We start from the raw sequence: 26,884 nt of genomic DNA, 5'->3' as shown, positions 1-26,884 counted from the left end.
TCCAACAACCCTATGCGACCCTTCAAACCAGATTCTCCGTACCGCGAGTAGTTAAAATATATTATAATAACACTTTATATATTATATTTTATTATATATATATATGTATATATATATATATATATATATATATATATATATATATATATATATATATATATAGTTTATAAGCTCATAATAACGATAATAAATTTAAATCTAAGCTATACATAAAGTTGGGTAAGCATAACTCACTTACCAGGAGGTTTGGCTAGGAACGGGGCTCTGCGGGGGCAGAACTTCCGAGCCAAAAAGCTCTTTTTCTCGAAGCCTTCTGGCGCTCCGGGGCTTTCCTCTCAGCACTTGGGAAGTAATAGAGGTTGGGGGAGGTTTAGATAGAAGTTAGAGAGAGAGAAAGAGAGAGAGAGAGAAGAGAGAGAGAGAGAGAATGGTTATGACGTGAATAATGAAGGAGACCCTCGCACCCTTTATATAGGCGCCAATCCTCGGTTACGCTCGGTGTTCTTCGGTATGCAGGGAGTATGAGGTTACACTGCATGTAGTAGGGCTAGGTATCAACCTTTTGTTGAGGTGACGTGGACGTTTCAGAGCCAAGCATTGCGAGACTGCGGGGCGTAGGCTTCAACTACACGGGGCGTACTCACCCTCGCAACAGCCCATCCCGACTTCTAAATTCCGTAACTTTCACATACGAACTCTGTTTTCGACGTTCTTTATATCCAAGCGTAGGTGGAAACGTACTCTACAACTTTCATTTAGACTTTGTTGGCTAATTTTGATTTATTTTTAAAGTTATATTTTAACAGGCATAGACAGGTAAAGTCCTTTAAAAATTCATAACCTTGCCATCCGACGTCCGTTTTCGTCTGTCTATTTTATCATTTAGCTCCTATTAATGAGATCTTCGATTCTCATTTAGGTTGTGTCGGCTTAAAATCGGTCGATTTAAAATTCGAATTCCGAGTTGCATACTGCTAGGGGTGAGCATTTGGACCGGCCCGGACCGAACCGGACCGGACCGGCTCTTGGACCGGACCGGTTATAGAGAATTTTGTGGACCATGGACCGGACCGGATGAGTCGTGTCCGTGTCCGTGTCTGTGTCCGGGTCCAGGTCCGGGTTTTTCGGTTTTTGGACCCGTTTGGACCGGTACAACTTTAATTGCATAGAGTATAATAAGTAATCTACATTGATGTATAATATTATAACTTGCAAAATTAATATGTTTCCGTTTCATGCCTAACTAATCTACATTGATGTATAATATTATAACTTGCAATTTGCAAAAATTAATTTTCCAAATAAAAGCAACTAACATATAAATCAAGTTCACCAACAAAAGTTAAACAATTTTAAGACAAACATACAAAAGTATTACCGTAACAACAAAAATCATAGTTTAAACTTTAAAATCAATCAAACTAACAAATTTCATAAACTCATAATCTAATCTTCCATTGGCCTCTTCCTCATATCATTGTCATCCATATGTAACATATTTAAAGCTTGTGCAATCTCTACATAAACACAAATGAAAATGTTGTTAGTATTTAATAAAAAGTAATAATTGTATAAAAAAAATAAAGATTGTAATTTTTTTACCCAAAGCTATATCATCATCGTTCAAGATGTCACCAACGTTGTCAACTATCGGATTTGTAAACTTTATCACCCAATCTTGGGTGCATAACAAAGCTTCAACTATCAATGTCGATAAACTAGTTTGATACTCACTTACAACTCTACCACAAGTGCTAAACGCGGACTTGGAATTATAGTATAAATAATACTAAAAAGCTGAAATATTTCAGCTTTGATAGCTCTACTTTGAAGGATTATAACTCAATGAATATAATACCAAAATAAACAAATTATAGTCTAAATTCATCTACAAATTGTAAACTAAATGTTGGAAAAAACCGTAGGTCAATCCGACTTAAAACGAATGAGTTATGGGTGTTTAAAAAACGTCACAGATTATAAAATCTTGCTAAAAAGCTGAATTTTTTCAACTTTGATAGCTCTACTTTAAAGGATTGTAGCTCAGTGAATATAATACCAAAATAAACAAAATTATAGTCTAAACTCATCTACAAACTGTAAACTAAATGTTGGAAAAAATCGTAGGTCAATCCGACTTAAAACGAATGAGTTATGGGTGTTTAAAAAACGTCACAGCTTACAAAATGTTGCTGAAAAGCTGAATTTTTTCAGCTTTGATAGCTCTACTTTGAAGGATTGTAACACGGTGAATATAATACCAAAATAAACAAAATTATAGTCTAAATTCATCTACAAAACTGTAAACTAAATGTTGAAAAAAACCGCAGGTCAATCCGACTTAAAACGAATGAGTTATGTGCGTTTAAAAAACATCACAAAAATCTTAATCATGTCGAACCGGTTCTAAACCCGGTAAAAACCGGACCGGACCGGGAAAAAAACCGGACCGGACCGGCGAGAAATCTTAGAACCGAGAACCGGCCCGAGGGTCCAAAAAAACGGTCCGGTCCGGTTCACCGGTCCGGTCCGGTCCACCGGTCCAAATGCTCACCCCTACATACTGATATGCTAAATTTTAGAAAAATCATAACTTCCTCATACGAAGTCAGATTTGTGCGTTCTTTTTATGAATGCTATTGGTTTAACGTATACTATGACTTTCGTTTAGATCACTAAGGCTAAAAAGTACATTATTATAAACTCATTTTTTATGTCACACAACGTCGTGTCGGTTTTGTTGCGAAACTTCGATAGATCATAACTTCTTCGTTATAACTCAGATTTCAGTGCTCTTTATATATACGGAACCCTTGTGAAATATACTATAACTTAGTTAATATTATTTATTCTACATAATCTTCTATCAAAAAGTCATTTTTATGCTTATCATCTCTAAATTGATTAGCCCGAATCTGTGGGTGTTACATAAATTCATAACAAAATTATGAGTCCAAAATTATAATAAAATTTAAAATCTGGGCAAAAAGTATAAATTTTGGACCAAATTTGTAAAAAAAATTTGAAATCTGGGCCAAAAGTGTAATTTTTAAAAGTTAGATTACCTGTTGACCGGGTAAAAGGGTCAAATTGAATAGGATTACCGGTTTTTGGGACTTAATTGAATAAAAGAAATATATAAAGACTAAATCGATTATGAGACATATGTAAGAACTTTTTTGTAGTTTTCCATATTAAGAATGATAACAAATGACTAAGGACTTTGATGATGATACAAATGACATTCGTCGTTTTTTTAAATGTTTTTAATCAATACCAGCTACAGATATGGGTCTATTGTGTAATATTCTTCTGTTTTGTTATTCCTCTTTTTGAAGATGTAAATATTATACAAGTTGATGAAGACCTAAGACATGAAAATCGATTTCTTTTTTCTGTTTTCTTTTGGTTAGAGTTTTCAAATCTTGCACTCATTTTGATTGTTCACTAAGATTGTAGGAGGTTGATGTTAGTGGTGAATGGTTATAAATGATGGTTGAACACATACACACACACACATATATATATATATATATATATATATATATATATATATATATATATATATATATATATATATATATATAGGGTCCAGATCTGATAGGAACCCACAAATTGGAAGGAACCGCGATGACTATTCTAGTATTCTCTACCAATCATTTCATCAATGACACAAACGTCAAATTCATTTACTTGGTCGTAATGCGTTCGCACGCGATACACGTCCATAGAACGTAATACGACCTCAATGGAATAACCATGTGCGAAGAATGTCCATGCAACGTCATTTAAATGAGTTTTTTTTTTTTTCCGTTTCTTTTTGTTTATTTTCGTTTTTTTTTTTAATTTTTTAAGTTTTCGTTAAAGAAATTAATTTTTTTTAACATATATATATATATATATATATATATATATATATATATATATATATGTGCTCGGTTTTAACGTTTTTATTTTTTTTAAATATCTTTACTACATACTTGAAGATACTAGAGTTATTTTATTTTATTTTATTTTATTTTGTTTGCTTCTTTTTTTTTTTAATGTTTTTGATTTTTTAAACTAAATATCAGTTTGAGTTTTTAATGTTTAACAATTATAATATTTTAAATAAAAAGAATATTAAGGATCATAATATTTTTCGTTCATACCTTTTTTGAATCATATTATTTTTGGATAATAAAATTTTGAATCAAATTATTTTGAATCATAGTATTTTGAATCATAATGATATTATGTGTCATACATTTTTGGATCATATTAATTTGGATCATAATATATTGAATTAAATAAAGTTTTTGTTTAATCCAACATTTGGATCATTATATTTCTTTTGAATCATTTAATTTTGAATTATAAAAATATAATAATTAAGCATCATTAAAGTATATTTTTGTACACAGAATACCAACGAAGTACACATGTGTTCAATTAAAACCTTATGGCAACCAGTTGCATCAGGTAAACGGAAATTTTGAATCAAATTATAATATTTTAATGTTTTTAATGTTTAACAATTATAATATTTTAAATAAAAAGAATATTAAGGATCATAATATTTTTCGTTCATACCTTTTTTGAATCATATTATTTTTGGATAATAAAATTTTGAATCAAATTATTTTGAATCATAGTATTTTGAATCATAATGATATTATGTGTCATACATTTTTGGATTATATTAATTTGGATCATAATATATTGAATTAAATAAAGTTTTTGTTTAATCCAACATTTGGATCATTATATTTCTTTTGAATCATTTAATTTTGAATTATAAAAAATATAATAATTAAGCATCATTAAAGTGTATTTTTGTACACAGAATACCAACGAAGTACACATGTATTCAATTAAAACCTTATGGCAACCAGTTGCATCAGGTAAACGGAAAAATGACTTTAAAAGGTAATGAAGTTTTCAAAATGTTCAAAAATACCATTGTTTTTTTAATACAAAATATATCATTGAAGTATATTATTTGTACAACTAATACCAACGAAGTACATATTTTAGTACAAAAAAAAATACCATTTATGTTTCCAAAATGTAGAAAAAAAATATCATAGTTGTTTTTTCAAAGCACCTTTTGTTAACTTTGTTGCTTCTGGATTATGTAGAATATATTCACCAGAGATCATTCACCTCGTACCGGTTCACACCAGTTTTGTCCAGTTACACAGTTTCTTTCAATATCTCACTCGATCAGTTTGTATCTAAATACAATCATAGAAAAACACAAAACTAAGAACCATCAATTAGGATGCAAGTCGTTCAAGCACTCCAACACATATGCTTCTCTTTTTACTTTGACTACAAATCATCATCAACTTAGCCACATGACGTTGAGTGTTTCTAACCATTCCTTCCTCACTAGTCCTGAAGAATTAAACGCAACTCCTACTCTCTACATCCATATTTAGGCGTTGTTTGTTTTTTCTGAGGCAAAATGTCTGCAGTCTGCAGACTATATCTGCAAACCTTTGCAATAGAAGAGGTGGACCAAACGTCTGTAGTCTGAAAGAAGAAGATTGTTTGTTTTTTATCATCTGTAGGGTGTTAGAATAAACTAAAATCTTAAACTGATTTAAAAAAAAAAACTTAAAAGATTTTTTTTTGATAAATTTATGACTTTATTATAAATAATTAACAAATGTAAATTAACTTTTATGCATTATTGTATAAAAAGTGAAAATAGACAAAATTGCAAAAAATGGTCCCTATGGTATGCATTTTTTTGGGGTTTTAGTCCAAACAACGACTTTTTTGGATTGGTGGTCCTTTTGAGCTAGTTTGCTTGTGAGTTTGGTCATCCGGTAAACTGAAAAGACTAAATTGCCCTTATTATATTTATTTTCCATTTTTTTCCTATAGATATTTATATATATATAAAATAAAATAGGGGCCTACATATCTACCCCCCCCCCTCATACACACATACACACACACCCTAGACCAACATTCCCCTTCCTTTTCTTCTTCACTTACAACCAAGAACCACCCTTGCTTGCCATCGGAGCAAGTCTCTCCGCCACTCCCCTCTGCCATGGTAAAAACCCACCACAACCGTGTTTATTTTTCCGAGTACAGGAGCCCCTACCCTTACTTCTTCCTCCCCTCGTATCAATTTCTTACATGTTAGTTTCTAAATGTTTCAATTTCTTGATTTTCATATAATAAAATAAATCTCAGATCTTGGTGTATGAATCTTGCAGTATTGGTAATTGGAAAAGAACCACAGGAAGGAGACGGGGATATGTAGCGGAATTGGCATGGAGGTATTTCAGCGAAGTGAACTCCATGGTTGAAGCTTTGGACCCAGAAATCAAGCAGGCTAATAGTTTCATGGAAGAAATCACCTTAGTGTTCAGACAGACTCATTTGCACAAGCTAATTCTAAAACTGATGCTACCCCCATAGCTGATTTGGGTTCAACACACACACTGAAAAATTGAAGGACACACACTTACACTCGATTTTGTTTTCTGGGTTTTGAAAGAACCAGAGTAGTCTTGTATTTGGGAACACGGTTTAATAATTTGGGTACCACATCAGTCATGCTCTCGTTTCTTTGGAAGAAACTGATGCCTCGTCGTCCTCTTCTGCCTTTAGCGATCAAAAAGGAGAGGAGGGTGGAGTAATGGGCTGGTGGCAGAACAGTGGTGGTGGATGCCTTGCCTCATCGATCCTGCTCTCGTTTCTTTGTTACCGGCGACGTTTGTGGGTGAGACGGGGAAGGAGTGGTGGAGCAATGGTGGTGGGGTGCAATACCGAACCAGAGGAGGGCAATGGCAGGTGGTGTGGTGGCTGCCTCAAGATCGTCGAAGGTGGCAGCCCTTCGTATTCGTTGAAGTAGAGATCGAAAGAAAAAAATGAGTTGTGTGCTTTATTGAGAGAGAGAGAGAGATGTGGGCCCCAAATTAGTTAATTATTTTATTTTTCATTTAAATTAAATAGAAAAAACATAAAAAAATATATCAGAAGGGCATAATAGTCTATTCAGTTTACTGAGGGACCAAAAACACAAAGAAACTAGCTTAAAAGGACCTCCAATCCAAAAAAGTCGTGGTTTGGACTAAAACCCCAAAAAAATGCATACAACAGGGACCATTTTTGCAGTTTTGTCGTGAAAATAAAATGGTAAGAATTATATTATATATTTGATAGAAACCAACAAACTTTGGTTGTAAAGTTATACATAAACATTGTAACTAGGGATAAAAGAATTTAACGCATAACATGAATGGAAATAAACATTTATTTTAAATGAATATTTTCCCAGTTTTTATTCTACCTTTTCAATTAAATAAATTAAAAGCTGGCCATAAATATTTTTCCCAAGAAATGAACGATGTTTCATTAAATAATGTTTTATAAATTTTGGCAAAAAAAATATAAGACAATATTATGATTTTTTTTTTCCATATCTATATAAACAGCTTCACCAATTATTATTGTAAATAAATATTTATTTATAAATTTGTCACAAAGGTCATGATTGTGTTATCAAACTTTTTTTTTCTTTAAGTATTGTAACTTTTTTTTTTTCCAATTTATTTATCATGGATAAAGTTTGAATAAATTTAAGTTAAAAAAAAAACAAAAAAGAAAAAAAAAAAAAAAAAAAAAAAAAAAACAAAAATATGTGTTTTTTAGGTTAGAAGATGTCTGAAGAGATTTGAAGACTTTGGTCCACATTTGCGCCAAGAAGAGGACGCACATACCTTTTTAGGTCTGCAGTCTTCAAAAAAAACAAACAGTCTGCGAAGCCTCATGTCTGCGTGTGGCCTGCGCAATGCATACATAAGAGGCCAAAAAGATCTGCAGACAAAAAACAAACAACACCTTAGGAATTATCATGACATAATGTCACACTCATTTCTCCTTTGTGTTTCTCTTGTGTCGTAACACTAATGAACGACTAATCTTGACGTATGATATGCGTATCTATATAATGTATGTATGTTTTAGGTTTGAGGCATATAATATGATCGAGAAGCAAGAACGTTTAACTAAGATTATCACCTACTTACTTCTCATGTTATCGAAAGAACGACCGACTGAAAGAATAAAAGAGAATGCACAACAGTTGTGAACTGATATGACGGTTCATGATCTTTAGTGATTGTGTTCTACATAATCCGACAACAACTAAGTTAACGAAAAATGCAGTATTTTTTGAACATTTTGCAAATTTCGTTACGCTTTTAAGCCTTTTTTCCATTTACCTGAAGTAACCGGTTACCACAAAGTTTTATTTGACCACATGTATACTACTTTAGTATTTTCTTTATAAATAGTATATTTTAATGATATTTTTTATACTAAAAAACAACAATGATATTTTTTTTTAATATTTTAGAATATTTTAATAACTGGGTAAACTGATGGTTACCTACAATAGTCGTTGCATGGTATTTTGTGTACTAAAAAACATCGGTTTTTTTTAATACTTTGAAATTTTTATTACCTTTTTAGATATTTTTCCCTTTTTCCTATTTGTACTGTTTCATTTTGTTTTCTAGGGTCATCCTCCTCTCCTCTTCTCTGTATGGAGGAGACAGATTTATAGAAGACATGTAAGAACAAAGAACAATAAATATGATATTCTTATAACTAAAAGGTATTAAATTAAGGATATGAAGTAGAATATAAATCTAAATAGTAAACTGAAGTAGCAACGAATGGGGAAAGAAAGAGAACATTTCTTGAAAATGAAATGTTGTTTTCTTCCCAACTGTTGACATAATAGAACCAACAAACCCTCCTTTGGTCAAACAAAATGATCATTGTTGTACGATGTTTGTAATTATACAAACTTCTTAGTTCTTAGACCACATATCCTATCACATCGATAGTGGAACTACACCAATCTTGTGGTCATGTGGTTGATTTTATATTTTCTTAGTTGATAATTTCTCGAACATAAAAACAATAATATCAAGTCCTAACTTTTCTATTTACCCAAGATATATCGAACCTTTTTCTTCTGATCAAACTAAAATAATACAAGTTAAAAGTAATTTTCCTAAAAAAAAAAAAAAAACCTTCCAAGTTTGGATTTTTTTTAGGATAATAATACTTGCATAATTCAAGTTCTAGTTTTTGATGAATTTGCATCAAGACTTTAATAATTTATTACGAATAATGATTAAATAAACTAAACAAGTATGAGAATGGTTTGTAACCTACAACCTACAGATTCCGACGTCGACGTCGGCCTTCATATCGATTCCGGCCATCACCATCCTTGAACAGGCCATCGACGGTTTGGATCAGGTCGCCATGACGAAGACCGCCGTCTATCGGAGGAATCAGAACCAGCTCCTGCAGCTTTCTTCAAGCAGAAGATTTTAGCTACAAACGCCCATGCTCCGGTCCTTTTCCGGCAGCCATAATTATTGCTAGATTCAGCGACATCATCATAGAGCCGCATTGAATCCGAGAGCTTCACGTAGGAAGTTAATCTGAAAGAGAGGGAAGAACCTAGCTCTGATTTCAGGTGGGAATTATCGGATCTAGTGAATTTGTTGTTATCGGAAGAAAATGATCTCCTCCGTCCATCAAAGCTGAAGCTCCTGTTCTTCAAATCATCCATTTGCTCATTCTCTAGAGGTCGTGCTCAGTGGGAATAAATAGTTGACCTTTTGAAAATTCAAACCCCAGAATTACTTGGCAACATGACTCAGACGTCACATGTTTTTATATTGTATTTTATAAAAATATTATTTGGAAGCAACTTGACACTTTACAGGTTGGATGTGCAAAAAAAAAGTTTGTGTACTCATTAATAAATAAAGTTTCTTAGTTGAATACTCAAGCTCTTGTAATCATACGAATTATAATATTTAGTTAGTTTATCGATCAAATTAGTGTTAAGACCTGTTTGTGTTCGACGAGGGATAAGGTGGGTCACCCGGTTGGCCATAACACGGACATCCTGTATCATGGCATATGAAAGCATGCCATTTGATGAGGGAGTGTTATGATAAAGACCTTCAAGGCTGAGCATAGGAAATGCAGGTATGTCTCGATAATAGTAAATGTTTATGGTAATTTATTTTGGGAATGACAATATTTTATAACTAGTAAGAATACAGAAAATAAAATAAAAAAATAAAACTTATATTAGAACGTTTTCGGCAAAACTAGCTGGTAGCGGATAATATTTTGTTAAACGCCACGTGAGATAACTTACTTTTATATTTGTAGCGTTTTATTTAAACTAAACGTTAAAAACATGTAGTCCAAACGATATTTTTTGTTCAAAACGAAGCGTTTTGTCAAACACTAGAGGTTAAAAGCTTTAACGCTCCATGTCAAACACACCCTTAATAGTCAAAATTGGGTTTCTCTACCCAAGAAATCTATCTGACTTTAGATTTATGAAATCTATAAACAATCCGATTAAATGAAACAACTATGATACTAAAAAAAAAATACTATATTTACGAGACTTTTTTGGAATGAAAGACTAATGTGATACGATATTTCCAAATACTCCACCAAGTTGTGTATATAATAGCTTCTAAACCCGCTCGTTTAGCATTAGGCAAGGATATATATAGCGAATCTAACCACAACACCTCAAAGTACAATAACAATTAAACGTTTGTCTACAACATATTACAACAGAAAATATAGGATTTTCTGGGAAAACATACTTAAAATTTCAATGAAACAGAAAACATATTTCAGTTACAAACATGTTTGTGAACTTACCAACTTAATTGTTGACACTTTTTTCAAAACTACTTGTATTCTTAGGAAATCAGTAAACAGGTACATTTATGAGTTTTTGAGAAGATGGAGCTTCATAGACTCATGTCTTTTAACTTTGTTATACATTTTTGGTGGCAATATACAATGATTTGAACACATGTGTAATAACTTATACTTGACCAATACATAGTTGTTGTACTTTGATTAGTATTATTCAGTTGTTGTGATACTTTACATGACGTCCTCCGCCCCCAAACATTTTCGTCGTTCCGGTTTGGGGGTGTGACATCTTCACTCTTCAAGTTTCTTCCAAGAATGCGCATTTTTGGCTTCACACACTCAAAATATGGTCTAGCTCACTAGGGTTTCTCTCTGGACGTGATAGGCTGATGAGGGAGGCGGGGTAAAGAGTTAAAGTCATTTAAATAGGGTGTAAATCTAAAGAATTAGGGTTTTCTCTAAACAGTCTCAACTCATCGAGTCCAGCTCTCCGACTCGACGAGTAGGCTTCATAACGCGCACGTCCATATTAACTCCTACATGACGAGTTGGGCCAACCAATTCGTCGAGTAGGCCCTTCAACTTGCACAAAATCCACAAGTCTACTAAACGAAAATCTACTAATTTAGCTACTCATATATGAAAGTAAACACACAAGTTCATAAGAAATTAACATGATTAAATTAATGCAAACTGAATGTAGTTTTTTAATCTTCAAATTCTCGATCTTCAAACAATCTCTCCTTCCAAAGGATGTTTTTCGCACTTTTCTAACCTCCAAACTCGGTTATCTCTCCAGAATATGTCTAACCCAACCCCCAAATTCGAATTAGCAAAGGTATATATATATATATATATATATATATATATATATATATATATATATATATATATATATATATATATAGTCGTGATCTCAGTAGAATTCGTGTTCGGCAAAGAAACTGCATTCCGTGGAGCTATCTTCTAGAAGAATCAATCTCACGTCGTGAGAACTGGGAATTATCATTTCGCACAAAAACGAAAGTCGTTAGGCATTTTGTCTAGTTTTCATATCATTTTGAATCTCTTCAATCGGAGTTATTAGTCATGAGATATGGTCAAAATACTGACGAGAGGTCAAGCTGTCCAACAACATCCTTTTTGTATCTTTTTCAGCTCCAGTCCTCCAAGTATCCAGCTTTTGTCGGTTTCAATCATTTTCTTCGAGATCATAAATGTTTATGATAATAGTAAATCTGAGTTTGGAAGTCATTGTCTTAACCATTAAGAGCTTAATATGTATTTTTGGTCTCTTATGGGTACGCTAGGCATACATAGGAGTACGCTCAGCATAATGGGTGTTTTGTGCATCAATCACTTGTACCTTGTGCTTCATTGCTGAGTATGTGGGGCGTACGTCTCTGGTATGCAGGGTGTACTCCCCACAATGGTTATTTTGGGCCTTGTTGGGCCATTGGACTTCTGATTTTGGGCCATGTTTTGACTATAGGCCTTCTTAGAATTGGTCACATGATAGTTTTTGGGCCCAATTAGGAAGTCGGGCCATATTGGGCTTTTTGTGCAATTAGGATGGGCTTTGGTTTTGGGCTAAGTAAGAAAATGGTAAATTGGTCTTTTACCCTTTAGGAAGTTGGTTTTTAGAGTGGGGCTCAGGTTTTAGGTTTCGGGAGAATTATTGATTAAGTTTTGTATTTATTGTTAGTTGGCGCGAGGTTATTCAGTTCAACAGTTCGAGAGGTCATTTGATTATCAACGGACCGAGGTGAGTTTCCTTACTGTGTTTAGCGGGTTGAAGGCACCAATGTCGGCCCATGGTTTATTATGTTAAGATGCTAGATGTTTATGTGACTCTTGCATGTGTTATGTGATGGAATGCTTACCTGGCAAGGTCGGATGTCGGGCGGGGCTCGATGACTGTATTATATGCTATTGTCTTTGTGATTATCTCATGTGTTCATATTATTATATATTGATATGTTTATATATGTACTAGGCGGGGCTCGATACCGGACGGGGCTTGATGACTGACATATCTGTATACCGAGCGAGGCTCGATGTCGGGCGGGTTTCGATGCCAGGCGAGGCCTGATGAAGGGTGAGGGCCCAGTATGTGATTATTATGTATGGTATGGGGTATTTTGGGGAAATTTCTAAGCTCTGTGCTTACCGTTTTTATGGTTATGGTTTCAGGTACTTCCAGTTCGAAAGGGAAGGGCCTGACTTGATCGCAGCGCATCCACCCATGTTTCTGCATTTTGATGATTTTGGGATTGTACTATGATAGTTGTTTTCTTATAAAGTACTTTGAAATATTTAGAAAAAATGATATTGAATGTTGACTTAAAGATAACTAATGTTTTGGTTGAATTAAAAAAAATGAAAAATTTACCTCATAATTTTGGGACGTTACACATTGGGAAAGTGTCAAATGGTTGATACACTACTTGAAAGGAACTTTCAACACATGCTTATGTTTCAAAGGGCAAAAGGGTGTCCAAAAAGGCTCTGTTGATATAGACTTAAGGGCTTATGCAAATTCAAGGAGTAACACAACATGTTATGAGTTCACAATTGGGGAACATGCCTCAACTAGATGTCCACATTACAAAAGAGAGTGATTCTTTCAACCACCAAAGCAGGGTATATTACTATAACAGGAGCTAACAAGGATTTCATTTGGTTGAAGAACATTCTGTTGAGATTTTATTCAAAATAGTCTTATTATAGACAAAATTTTGATGTAATTAGCAACAGAATCATTTATGTTTTGAATAAACTAAAACCATTTTATCCCACCAATGATCATTTTGCAAGAACTTAGAAAGATTAAACATAACCAAAGAAGAAGAAAGTATAACAACCTTTGAAGACTTTGGTTCTTTTGGCAATTAAGAAGTTGATGAAGATGACTTTAAAACTTCAAGTAGAAGTTCTCTATAATGTATCCACCAAGTAAGATTTGAACCACCAAAATATGCTAGTAAACACTTGTATAAAGTTGTTCTTAAGTTTTAAGACTTATACCAAATAAGTGCTTAAAGAGAAGAAACTTTGTAATTTTCATTTCTAGCACCAAACGGAAGAAAGAAGAAGATAGGGAGAGCATGCCAAATCCAAAAATTGCAGCCTTATTTTGGAGAAAGAAGTGAGTAAAACAAGTAGCTAAAACTCTTGTCTAATACCTTTCTTTTATACCAACACTCAGTACAAAATTAATACATATAATAATGAAATCATAGGGCTTTCTTACAAGCATGCTATGAGGTAATAAACAAATCAAAAATCATATCTAACACCATCATTTCATATAGGTCAAGGGAGACAAAAATGAAAAGTTCTTTACTTTATTCAACTAGCTAGGTACATATGTTAACTTGATGATTACTCAAAGAGACCAAAAAATTGTACATAACATTTAAATACATACCTTATGTATATTAAGCTAGTTTTGTTCTCTTTGTTATTATTTCTTAGAAACAATAATTCTGAATATGTTGGTAAAATATTATTTTCACAAAAATAATATTTTTCCAATTAAATATAAGTGTTGATATTTATTAATAATATAAATTACTTTAATAAATAATCAATTAGTGGTAATTTGCTATAAGGTGTGACCCTATAGAATCATATGTCATTAGTAATATCATTTTATAATGACTCCTGGACATACAAGATCTTTCACTTTCTATCGGAGTTAGGCATTAAACAATAAGACTTTGTCATGTATTGTGATAACTAGCGGTCAATTCTCCTGGAAAAGAATATGTGTTTCACAACAAAACAAAACGCATTCATTTGAGGTAACATTTTATCAAAGAGTTGATTATCCAAGATACATTGAATCTAAAGAAGATATGTGGTAGCGATGGGCTTTTAACCGAAAAAACGAATCGGATCAACACTAAACTGGAACCAAAACCGATTAGAATTATTTAGTGGTATTCGATTCAGTTCCTGGTTCCCCCAATCCCTCATTTTTTATTTTCAGTTCTTTCAATTCATGTCCAATTCGGATCAATTTCGGTACCGAATACCTTCTTATATAGCACATTTCCTATGAGATCTGAGAACCAAAACCGAACCGAAATCAGAACCGATTAATGGATTCAACCCAGTTCTCGGTTTCCCATCCACTCCTTAACCGGTTTTAGGTTCTTCCGGTTTTGGTCCGGTTCGGACTGTTCCAGACCGATTTACGTCCCTAATATGTGATACGAAAAGAATCCAACAAACATGTTTACCAAGACACTGGCAACATTGAAGTTAAAGGTATGTATAGCTTCAACCGGTCTATTGAAGACTCGAGGTGAATGTGCAAACTAGAAAAAGATGTTATCTATATAACTTGGATGACAACAAATTGAATGACAACCTCCAAGTAAGAAATTGTTGAGCTGTGGAGACTGATATATCCTTTCACCATTGAACTATGTTCAACTAATAGCAAAGCATGAGCGCAAAGTTACAATAGCAAGACCTCGACAGAAAGCGAGCAACTTGGTGAAGCTGCTAAATCGGTGAAGCCTCAGAGTGAGGTTATTGACGAGGACTAAAGCGCAACCATAAATTGAATCGTTAGAGAATGTTAGTAGCGAAGGCTTGTCAATCTAACCAAGTAAACCACATTAAATCTTTGTGTTCTTATTGTTATTCACATCTTTATTATATTGTTTTGTGTTTTGTCGAAGTCCTTAATTCCAACGTACACTCCATGCATGACCTCATGTAGCGACTTTTGATATGCAAATCTATAGATGATGATCATGATCATGAGATCCTATCTTGTGTATCCCATTGTAAATCGTATCACGGTTGTTAGTATACTATTATTAGTGTTTATCCTTGATTTTGTATTAGTTTAAACATAAACAAGTCACCATGAACAAGACCCATTCTTTTTGAATACCAGACACAACATTACATGATCATTAAATAATCATATTACTAAGATTTTTCCAAAAAGAGAATATTATACAAAAAAAACAGACGGACTACCATAGTACCACAAAGTAAGCTTACTGTACAACAGACTAAAGCTCACTTGAGTGAAGGCACTCGTCAACAAGGTGTCGAAGGTTAGGGTTCTCCATGGCAGCCACAATCCTTTCCTTGTCATTCAACTGCTTGTTAACTGTAAAAAATAAAAAACCAAAACAAACTTTGATATTAATTACCACGACTCCACGTGTCATTAATTAATTATAATTAAGCTTTTTTACCTGCTGCTTCATCTGCATGTGATCCAGGAGCTACTTTGATGTCTACCTGTACGTAATATTTAATAAATATTTCATGAATAACAAGTAATGTAAATAATATCATATATTACAAAATGATAGAAATTAATAATTTTGTGTTGTGAATTCTGACCTTAAAATGTGGAGGGAAACAATCCTTGAGTTTAACCCTCAAGCATAAACCAATTACCGTTGCCATACTGCAGTGCTGAATGGTTGGGGTGAAACTTATCCTAAAATACAACAATCAAATTATTTTGCATTTGATTTTCTTTTTGTCTTAATTCATTAAGTCGTTTTTGACCAGATTAAATAATAAAAAAAAAAAAACAAAAATATGTAACTTTCCTTTTCAGATTAAATGCTTGAAAGATTTATAACCAAAAAATATATTTGATTGTCACTCGATTAAAAATGAAAGAGGCCATTAATAGTAAGATCTTGGTGAAACAAATCGATACAAAATATTATTAAAATTCACAGGGATCACGAGAGTCCAATAATGGAATCTGCTCACTTTTCACGAAGTACCTTTTCAGTTCAGTTCTAAATCAACAAAAACGATTTTAGTTACATAAAAATGTTGATCGATTCACACAAAGAAAAAATATGCAACTAAACTATCAAAAATCGATGTTCATGTAGAAAATATAAATTTGAAAAATCATAAGCAGAAGCAGCGGAAAGAGATAATAAACTCACAGTATTCGGCCGAGCTTCTCGTCGACGGTGATAGATTCCTCCGATAGAACACTCAGCTGTTCCAACGAATAAGGATGCTCCGGATCTCTTATGTCCCTCACAAAATTTGTCGATCTAAAGTCAAAGATCACAACAAAATCATCTCAATTTCTAATCTTCAGCTCAATTACCTTACAAGCTACAAGCAAATTAGTAGAACTAAAAACAGAAACTGAAAATTAGAAAGCGTATATCAAATTAAGAGCTAATAATCAAGCGATTGCAAGCAAACGAATTGGAAAATGGAAAGGATATCATAAATATCAAGAGGATCAACGGCTTCATGATCGTCGCAGTGAAGATGAGCATCTGTTCGAGTGATTCTTTCTTTCTTTTCACGAACAATCGGATTTGCGTTTATCAATCCTAGAGTCATTGTTGCCTAATTTTTACCCCGAATTTAGCTAATCAGGATCAGGGGAGTGGTTGTTGATTCTTTATTATTTTGTCTCAGAAGAAGACTGGTGGTTTTGATTTTAGTTTACAAATTTGCCCCTCCAAATACTGGGTACTTGTGCCCACAGATTATATATTTCCAACTGTAAACTATTTGCTGAAAGTGAAAATTGTGTAAAATATTTGCCCCTCCAAAGCTTGTCGGAGTTTTCATTATCTGGTTTCACAACATAATTACTTTTAACATATGTTTGTGAATGTTTTATTTATATTATTCTATTGTACGCAACTTACAATATAAACATAAGATAATGTATGTTTGATACTATTGAGGAAGAAAACAACACGTTTTCACACATCCATGAAGTTGTTTCGGTAATTTTATAGATTTAAGTTGATAACCCAATTACCCATCAAAAGTTGTCATAATTTTGGGACAATATACTTCTCAAATAATTTTGATTGTCTAGACAAATATATGTCAAATTAATCAACCATCAAATATGCCATGAGTTAAAAATACATATGCCTATTCAAATTCATAGTAAAACTTGATCAACTATGACGACTCCAGAGATTCCTCAATTAGCTTCTGGGTGAGAGATTTAGAGAGTCCCATAACACTATCAGAAGTTCCAATCTACATTAAACAAAATTAATTGATAAAAAGTTGAATATTTTATAATAATGTGTATATATTTGTTGATGGAGGTTTAATAATGAGAGACTAACCACAGTGTCAACAAATGGAGCAGTTAGTGGATGTTCAAGCATCAATCCTCCAGCAACATTAAGTGTCACCCCTTCATCTACCTACAACATTAGTTATAATCAATACCATAAAAAATATAGTAAATTACATTTTTAGTCCCTTAATATAGTTAATTTTTGCAGTTTAGGTTCCAAAAAAAGATTCTTGCAATTTTGGTCCTTTGTTTGAGGTTTTTGTAGAGTTTCTGAACTTTGTTTTCCAAGTAAAATGACTATTTTTGATACAAAAACATTACCAAATCTCAAATAAGGACCAAAACTGAAAGAGAAAACATTTTGAAATCAAAATTGAAAAAATCAACTATTTTTAGTTTCCAAAAATGTTATGTACTTTAAAATATATGCTCATTTTGGTGAATAAAAAGAATATTACTTCATAGTTTTTCTTTAGTATGAAAAAATGTAATGTTTCTTTTTAGTAAAGTTTTTTATGTATATATAAAATTAGTTATTTATCTATTGTAACAAGAATTAAGAATATGTGTCCTATAAGTCAAACAATGTAATTTTCATGGAAGAAAGGAAAGAAGTATTATTTTCTTATACATACCAACTTATCAATGGCCTCATCTGGTATATCATGAAAATAGACCTGCACCACAACAACAATAAAACCAGCCAAATTTAATTTAAAAAAAAATTGTTTAATGTGTATAAATTCAACTATTAAGGCAACCCACACGTTCACTGGATGTTCATAAACCCCAAATAGTGTCTGACGGTCATTAGAATGTAGAAATTGACAACGACAGTCCAAAACAGAACAGAACAAGCTGTACTGTATCTAGCATGCACAGAAACTAGACTTGGACTGAGACTGATGTCAAAAGGTAAAGATAATGATAATACCTCCGACCTATCCCATCCTCGTTTCTTGATCCCTGTGGTAAGGTTAGTTACTACTACAGATCCCACAACAATAGCACAACCGCCTGAATAACCTGAGAAATATCACAAGATAACAGGTAAACTTCTAGGCCCAACCCAGGACAGGACAGGTAGTACTGTGTTTGACATTCATTGAAGTGAGACAGAGATTGATGTCAACCACACAAAATTTGCTATCTTTTGTTCCACCCAAAAAGGTGGTCCAAGGGAGGACAAAGACTCCCTCCTAATCTCTTGTATGTGTAAAAGACGTAAATACCCTCCTCAACAATTAGTTTGAAACAAGTTTTCCTAAGTAAATGTAAAACCTTTGACAAAATGGCGTGCTTCTTCCTTGCTCGATGGTTTTTCACGGATCGTTCCTTCATACACCACTACCTGAAAAATTAAATCAAATGTAGGTAAGGAATAGTAATTAAATATCACCGAATTATATATGTGTGTATTTTATCAACATATATAAAAGCTTTTATTTGCAATAATGAAATTAAAATTGGGAACAAAGCAATGCAAATATACTGTGTCTGCTGTAATTAGCAGTGTGGGGTGTGCGTTTTCCTCCTTATGTCCTGCAATTCCAAGCCTTGAAATGAGGGCTTCAGCCTGATAAAAAAAAAATCGATTAAAATAAAAAAAATATATTGTAAACAAATTTCATTCCTGCAAAATCGAATAATGGCTAACCCTTTTTCTTCCCAAAATAAACCCACAAAACTCAAGAATGTACCTTTGCCTCAGCTAGAGCCACTACCAGATCCTCTGGTTTTTCCTTCCTAATGCTCTTTTCATCAATATCTGCAGTCTAAAGTTAAATGAATGAATTTTCTACATTTTCAAAAAGAAAGAAAAATGTAAATTGATCATTTCAAATAGGGAAATGTTATAGAATAGATGTTGAATCTTTTAAAGTACGATCGATTAAGATTAAACTCTTAAGTAAGGAATATTTCATAACTCACCATGATAGTAAAATCATATCCCATCTCCGCTAAGATTTTCCGACGAGCCATTGAAGAAGAACCCAGTATTATCTTTGCATTTTTCATCTTAAAAATAAAATCATCACAATAAAGCAACGAGAAATTCAATATCCGGCTTTATGAGCGATGTGAGCAAAACATAGGGATTACTTGTTAATTAGTTTGTAGAATTGTAGGTAAGAGTTCAGGAGAAGAGAGTACTAAAAAACCTTGACTCTAGGGTTCGCCATTGATGTCTATCGCTCCTGCAATCCTTTATCTCCCTCACAATCGAAGAGAAAGATAAAATGTGAAGAGTGGACCCAACTGGCGGCAAAACTTGCGTCTTTTTAGATTGCTCGGCAATGGTCCCTCTATTATATTCTACCTTCCAACTTTTGTCCTCTCTATAAGGGTGGTTGGTGTGTGCAACCGGTTTTAGCTAAAAACAAGGAAACGGGCGTTAAACGAAGGTGGAGGTGGCAACGGGAAACAGCGACAAATGTATAACACTCAAAAACTGTGAAGGGGCGGTGTTTGTGCGTTATAACGTCCAATGAGCGTTGCCCTTCAGTGGCGAGTTTAGAACGTATAACTATATGGTTCACAATTTAAATGAAACCGATATATATATATATATATATATATATATATATATATATATATATATATATATATATATATAAAAGGGTCTAGATTGGGTCAGTTTGTATAAGAAAAAAAAGATTTAAAGTTCTTATAATTGTACACGACAATATTAGAGGAAACAACAACTGGTTTTTTTTGTTTTTTTATTTCTTTTCCTTTTTTTATCTAATTTTAAATGTAATGAGCTAAATGGATTCAACATTAGGCTAATGACATACAAAACATTGGCTCAATCTTACATATTTAAACAAACAATTTATTGTAGATCACTAAAATAAATTAATGTGGTTCGCATATGATTTATATATATTAGTTATAAACAAGATTTAAAAGTTAGGTGGGTCAAGTGACCCACCATGTTATTACATGAACTCGTCATTGTTGTCCAAATCGAACACTCTAAGTCGTTTTGTATAATTTTGATTTAAGGTGATCCAATAATAGTCATTTTATTTATAAAATTAGGGGTGAATAAAAACCGATTAGGAAACCAAAAAACTGCAAAATAACTGAGAAACCGAAAACATAAAACCAATGGTTGTAAATTTTGGTACGGTAGGGTTTTATATAATCAAATCACACCATAAAAACCGAAAAAACAAAGAACACAATATATAATATATTAAGTGAATATATATATATATATATATATATATATATATATATATATATATATATATGCTTAGGTTATTCTATTTTAACTAATTATTGTGTAATTGTATGCATCAATGTAGGCCAATCAATTTACTTATTTTAAGAAAATGATTTACCTATATTATTAAATAAAAGAAAATAGAATAATGTCATTTAATTAAAAGAAGAGTAATATTGTACATTTGCATTTTCTTAAAATTAGGAAACCCAAATATAAAAAAAAATACAGATTTTAATGGATCTTTGATTATCTTAATTTTTGAATTTTGTTTTTTTTTTTTAAATTAATTTAGTTTAAATAATTCTAACATAATTTTTAATCATACCCGGTTTTATTTTGACAGAATGATATTCTTTTTATAATGATATTCTATGAAAATGCAAGCCATAAAATAATAAATAGTCTTACTTCTCGAAGAATAAATAAATTTTTAGATACAAGTTAAATTTTTTCTATCACATCATTGAAAAAATAAAAAACTTTATATTTTATTCTATGATAATGAAACACTCCCTAATAACAAACAAATATAATATGTAGATTATTCTATTGGAATATAATATTACTTATACTTTTATCATTCTATTATAGATTAATATAACAAAATATGACAATGAGTAGTGCATTTTTGTGGAAGAACGGTGACCATTGAGGATTGTTCATGTATATTACACACACATTCATCCAACCTTCGGGCCATTGATCATCATGTACTTCATTCATTTTATGAGAATAACTGTCATGAAATTGAATTATATAAGAATAAAAGTATGTGATAATGCTTTAATACAACAAAAATAAAACAAATTTTAGTAATTATAAGAGAACTCATACTACATGTTAAAATCAAGTAACACAAATAAGGAACTCATAAATTATTTTTGTGTTCTTTAAGAATTTGAACATCAAGTTCTCTTTCAGGTATTTCTACAAACACCTAGTGTGCAATATTCTCATAGAATTATTTTTGTGTTCTTCCATATGTTACCTTTGCTACTGGTAGTAAGTTCGGGTTAACTGCTCGGTCATATATCTTTAGTCTAAAAACCTAATAAGAGTTTTTGGTTCACTTCTTAGAGCATAATTTCAAGCTTCTATTCTTCCAAACTATGTTTAGACCATTCAAAGACTCAAACAACATCTTACAAAATGGAAAAATATCATAAATCGGTAAGTAAATCATATATAAAATGCTAGGGGTTTGATTTATAAAACGAAGAAATAAAGAAAGGGGAATAGAAATCAAACCTGTTATTGATACAGGGGTGTGTAATCGATTGGTCCGATCGAACCCTAAACAACGCACCTGACCACCAAAATTTAAACTTTGAAGAAGCAGGGTCAGTCTGCAAACGAAAATGAATAATCTAATCATTGAAAATAGAAGAACGAAAATCAATTTCTAAAGATAGCGACGAAGGAGAGAAGCAGAGAAGTTCCAATCATTACGCCGGAAGTAGGGAAAGAAAAGGCCACTCCGGCGTCGGGAAAAGGTGCAGGAGCCTGAGCCGACACGGATGATGCGGCCGAGAGTACGACGGCAATGACTGCGAGCATGGAAAGCTTCTTAACGATGTTAACTTATGTCATCTCTCCTTCACCGAAATTGATTTTTGCGATTGGCTGATTATGAGTTTTAATTAAAACTGATATTCCTAAATTAAAGGGATATTAATTGATTTATATATTTACCATAATTAATTAAATGTAAGATTACATATTTATCCTTTTGAAAAAATTGGTCTACATTGATGCATATAATAACACAATAATTATTTTAAATATATGAACCTAGCTCTCTCTCTCTCTCTCTCTCTATATATATATATATATATATATATATATATATATATATATATATATGTGTGTGTGTGTGTGTGTGTGTGTGTATACATATATATATGTATATATATGTGTGTATATATATATATGTATGTATATATATATATATATATATATATATATATATATAATGAAACGGGACGGGAAATCTTCAGAACAATCCTAATATTTTAGCCTAATTTATGAAAAAAAAAAAGTCTCAAATTAACATTTGCTTATGAAAAAAACATTAATTACTGGTAAAAATGACGATTTGATCCACTTTTCCCAGTTTCCCGGTTTCATTACTTACATGGTTCCATTAAAGTCCCATTATTTTATCATAATTTATGAATAAATCTCAAACTAAAAGTAGATAATGATTTGGCCATTTTTCTCACTGTAACATATATTTTACCGATTTTATTGCTGACTTGGACATCTAGTAATTAAATGATATGATAAGATGGATATAACGGGTTATATTAATGCTACGTTTACTGTAAATTTTGATATCTATCTTATCTGATTTTTTATTATTATGTATCCATGTCAACAATAGAACCGATAAAATGTGTGTTTCGACAAAAAAAGATAGGAAATTAGCTGATGAGATGTATATATTAGGTTACATAAGATTAGATAGACAATTTGAAATTTCTTATAAACTTAAAAACTGATGAAGTTGTTGATAGTTTATGTAATTACTGCAGTCTTCGTTGGATATATTTTATATTTCGAAAAATATACAATACATCAGGATATCAAGTTTTATGGTAAACATATCGTTATTTAACCCAACATATCTATCTTATCAGCTCATTTAGGGACTAGTTGTCCAGGTTAGTAATGAAATCGGTAAAATGTATGTTACACTAAGAAAATGGTCAAATCATCACCTAACTGTAGTTTGAGATTTATTCGTAAATCGTGATAAAATAGTGAGAATTTAATAGAACCATGTAAGTAATAAAACCGGAAAAGGGGGTAAAATTGTCATTTTGACCGATAATTCATTTTTTTCGTAAACAAATTTTAGTTTAAGATTTTTTTTCGTAAATTAAACTAAAATATTAGACATCTTCTAGAGATTTCCCTTATCAAACCATAAAAAGGTAAAAACAATGTTAAAAAAATAAAAGAACATAGTTGTCATTTCAAGTTTTTTGGGACCAAAACCATAAAAAATTCATAATTTTGGACATTCCTTACTAGGATTTTATCGATAATTTTTTTGAAAACCGTAAGGACCAAATTTATTGTTTAATCATGTTTTAATAAACTCATTGTTAAATTACTTTAATCAAATTAATTATGGTTTAATCTGCTTTTTCACAACTCGCACTATTTAAAATTTATTTTCAGTTTTTTATGTTTACTGTAGTGTATAATACTTCAGAAAACTAGAGGTGTATCAGAAGGATGTAATGTAAGGGAAACCGTGGCAGGGCAAGGGTGGTGAATTGGTGATAGGTGATTATGGGTTCGGGTCTGTTTCGATTCCAAATTGAATAACTGGTTTTCATGCCCACTTAACAACTTACAAGTCGATTGACCAACCCAGGCCCATTATGGTGTATTTGTATTTTGTTGAATTGTGATTCCTTAAGACATTTTATTATATCAAATTAATTTATTTATCAATTATCATCATAACTACTAACTATTCCCTCACTACATAATTTTCACTTTTTCAGCAATAATAATCTAGATAGACTATTGATTCGTCAAACTTTTTTCATCTGCCTATGACTTCACTCTAGGAATGAATTGTATTTTCTAAAAAATCAATAATAATCGTCGCTATATATTAATCGTAATGGTCCTAACACTATAGATCAAATTTGGCAATAACATCGTTAATTTCAAGATTTTAGTTCTTAAAATGAAAATCAAATTGGCAATAACCACTATATGTTAATCGTAATGGTCTTAACACTATAGATCTAACAGGTGTTAATGTAAATTTACATATAATATTTGCATATTAATATAACTTTTGAGCCACATGTTAAATGGCGGATATGATTTAAGAAGGGTATGTATGATAATAAAGAAAAAAGAAAAAAAAAATATAAGATCCCCATAGAGGAGACAATAAGAAGTAGCTGTCTTGGTTCAAAATCTTTAACTTTTCCCAAAGTACACAAGACTCTTGTTTAGGGGCTTCTCCCATAAAACCCCAATTACACTTTTCCATCTCTCTCTTGTCTTCTTCATCAAACCACCTTTTCCTTTAAACTCATTTGCTACCTTCTTTTAACATCACCTTGGACCCCATCCTCTCTCTCACACACATTAGGCTTAGTAATCCTGGAGAGAGAAACAAGAAAAAAAACAAGGATTCATTGATTCATGTTGTAGTTTCATCTTTTGAGGATTATGTTTTTTAGTACTTCAAAACTCTTATCTATTCGATGAAGCTTCTCTCAACATTCTTATTCAAAAGATCTCCGATCATTATCATTGAATACAACAAATACGTGAGCTGGATAGAGTTGAATAGTAAAAAAAAAAGAGCGAATTAAATCAACAAGATTTCCATCTTAATCAAATAATGAATACAAAAAATTTGATCAAGGTAAATAGTATCACAATAAAGAGTATAGTTTTTTTTACACTACAAACATTACAACATATATATCTTTAATTTAAAACGATATATACTTCGTCCCTGATATTAACTCGATCCCTAACGTCTCAACCAATGTCAAGATTTATGTCAAACATTCTTTTTGTAATTCGGTCAATCAAACACAAAGTCCTAGAAACGAAAGTAAAATAAAATGATGAAGTATCGTTGGTAAAGAGTTGGATATTGTAGGTCCCTCATTGCGGCTGGGAACACATTACGAAAAATGGCATGCGCTAATCATCATATACGTGCATTTATAACCCCAAAACAATATTCATCGATATTAATCAACGTGAGATCTTCTTATCGTTGATTCAAGTTTACATGCATGCATGCAAACTACTTTCCAACTTGGACCATAATTATTGAAAATTATTACATTTTAAAAGAATGATTAGTTAACACATCAAATTAGCGTTATTACCATAAGCCTTAAAGTTTATCAAATAAATATTATTTCCGTCTCATATTAATAGTCCATGTTTTCTTTTTGGTTTGTCCCAAAATTATAGTTTACTTTTAAAAATAAATATCAATTTTATCAAAATACCTCTCATTATTAGTTAAACTACGATGAAATTAAATGCAACAAAAGGGTACAATTATAATTTTATTTAATAAAGTTAGTGGTAATTAATGTTTCTTAATAGGAAAATGTCACTATAGCACAATTAACTTATGTGTTTTGTCCGACTTGACATTTTTTTTTTTTTTTTGTGTAATAGGTCATCTAATAGTTATTGTACATGTTAATTAAACCATCATCGTTAGTTTTTAACCATTCATCTGTCAACTAGTTTTCTAAATTACATGAATGACCCTTATGTTTTAAATTTCTTTCGCATTTGCTCCTTACCAACTATGGTTTAAATTACACGACCAAAAACTACCACCTTTTAGAAACTCTGGGGACCAAAGTGTAAAATACTTATCTTCTTCCCCAAAACTAGTGAATTCCATATTATCATCGTTTATCAACCCGATTGAATGGAAGGAAATGAATCTCATCGATCCATGCATGTGCTTCCTTAACATCTCCAATAATGTTTACAATACAAGCATCTTGATTCTCGACTCTTGAAGCTCTTGCACCCTTTAGAATCATTGTATCCTTGTCACAATCCTTTGCAAAGATCTTAACTAGGGTCTTGTCGACTGCGAGTTTATTCAAAGTGAGAGTTCCGGTTTTGTCACTGCAGAGAACATCCATCCCTGTCCTTTCTTCAATGATAGCCATTCTCTTGGTGGTATCCCCTTGCTCTGATGACTTGTGCGATCTGATGGCCATGAGGACTGACAAAAGAATTGGTATCGCAATTGGGATTCCACTAATGAAAATGACCAACAAGTTGTCGATTCCATTTCTCTAAGTTCGTTTATGGATTGGGTACATCACCACATTTTC

The 26,884-nt window shown here is 32.1% G+C and overlaps 2 protein-coding genes and 1 long non-coding RNA gene across 3 annotated transcripts; all 3 read right to left on the bottom strand.

Annotated features, from left to right (window-relative positions):
• Positions 1–5,087: 5,087 nt before the first annotated feature.
• Positions 5,088–9,668, bottom strand: LOC145087362 (uncharacterized). The gene is made up of 3 exons (XR_013700777.1): positions 9,196–9,668; positions 7,725–7,821; positions 5,088–5,517 (listed from the first exon to the last, which is right to left on the bottom strand). It is a non-coding gene; the product is annotated as an uncharacterized LOC145087362 (long non-coding RNA).
• A 5,939-nt stretch (positions 9,669–15,607) lies between these two features.
• LOC145087361 (MIP18 family protein (DUF59)) lies at positions 15,608–17,201 on the bottom strand. The gene is made up of 5 exons (XM_079025312.1): positions 16,962–17,201; positions 16,668–16,773; positions 16,099–16,198; positions 15,948–15,993; positions 15,608–15,859 (listed from the first exon to the last, which is right to left on the bottom strand). Exons 1-5 carry the CDS (start codon positions 17,080–17,082, stop codon positions 15,759–15,761), a joined length of 474 nt encoding a protein of 157 aa, XP_078881438.1. The 5' UTR covers positions 17,083–17,201; the 3' UTR covers positions 15,608–15,758.
• Positions 17,202–17,522: 321 nt separating this feature from the next.
• LOC145087359 (Maf-like protein) lies at positions 17,523–20,105 on the bottom strand. Its single transcript, XM_079025311.1, has 9 exons — positions 19,951–20,105; positions 19,721–19,807; positions 19,489–19,563; positions 19,281–19,364; positions 19,070–19,139; positions 18,723–18,814; positions 18,424–18,465; positions 17,835–17,915; positions 17,523–17,742 (listed from the first exon to the last, which is right to left on the bottom strand). Exons 1-9 carry the CDS (start codon positions 19,969–19,971, stop codon positions 17,662–17,664), a joined length of 633 nt encoding a protein of 210 aa, XP_078881437.1. The 5' UTR covers positions 19,972–20,105; the 3' UTR covers positions 17,523–17,661.
• Between the last annotated feature and the right edge of the window lie 6,779 nt (positions 20,106–26,884).

This window comes from Lactuca serriola, chromosome 2 (genome assembly GCF_051521515.1).
Source record: "Lactuca serriola cultivar US96UC23 chromosome 2, Lser_US96UC23_V15, whole genome shotgun sequence".
Taxonomy (NCBI): Eukaryota; Viridiplantae; Streptophyta; class Magnoliopsida; order Asterales; family Asteraceae; genus Lactuca; species Lactuca serriola.
The sequence above is the reverse complement of the archived record's forward strand: the minus strand, read 5'-3'. Positions and strand labels throughout refer to the sequence as shown.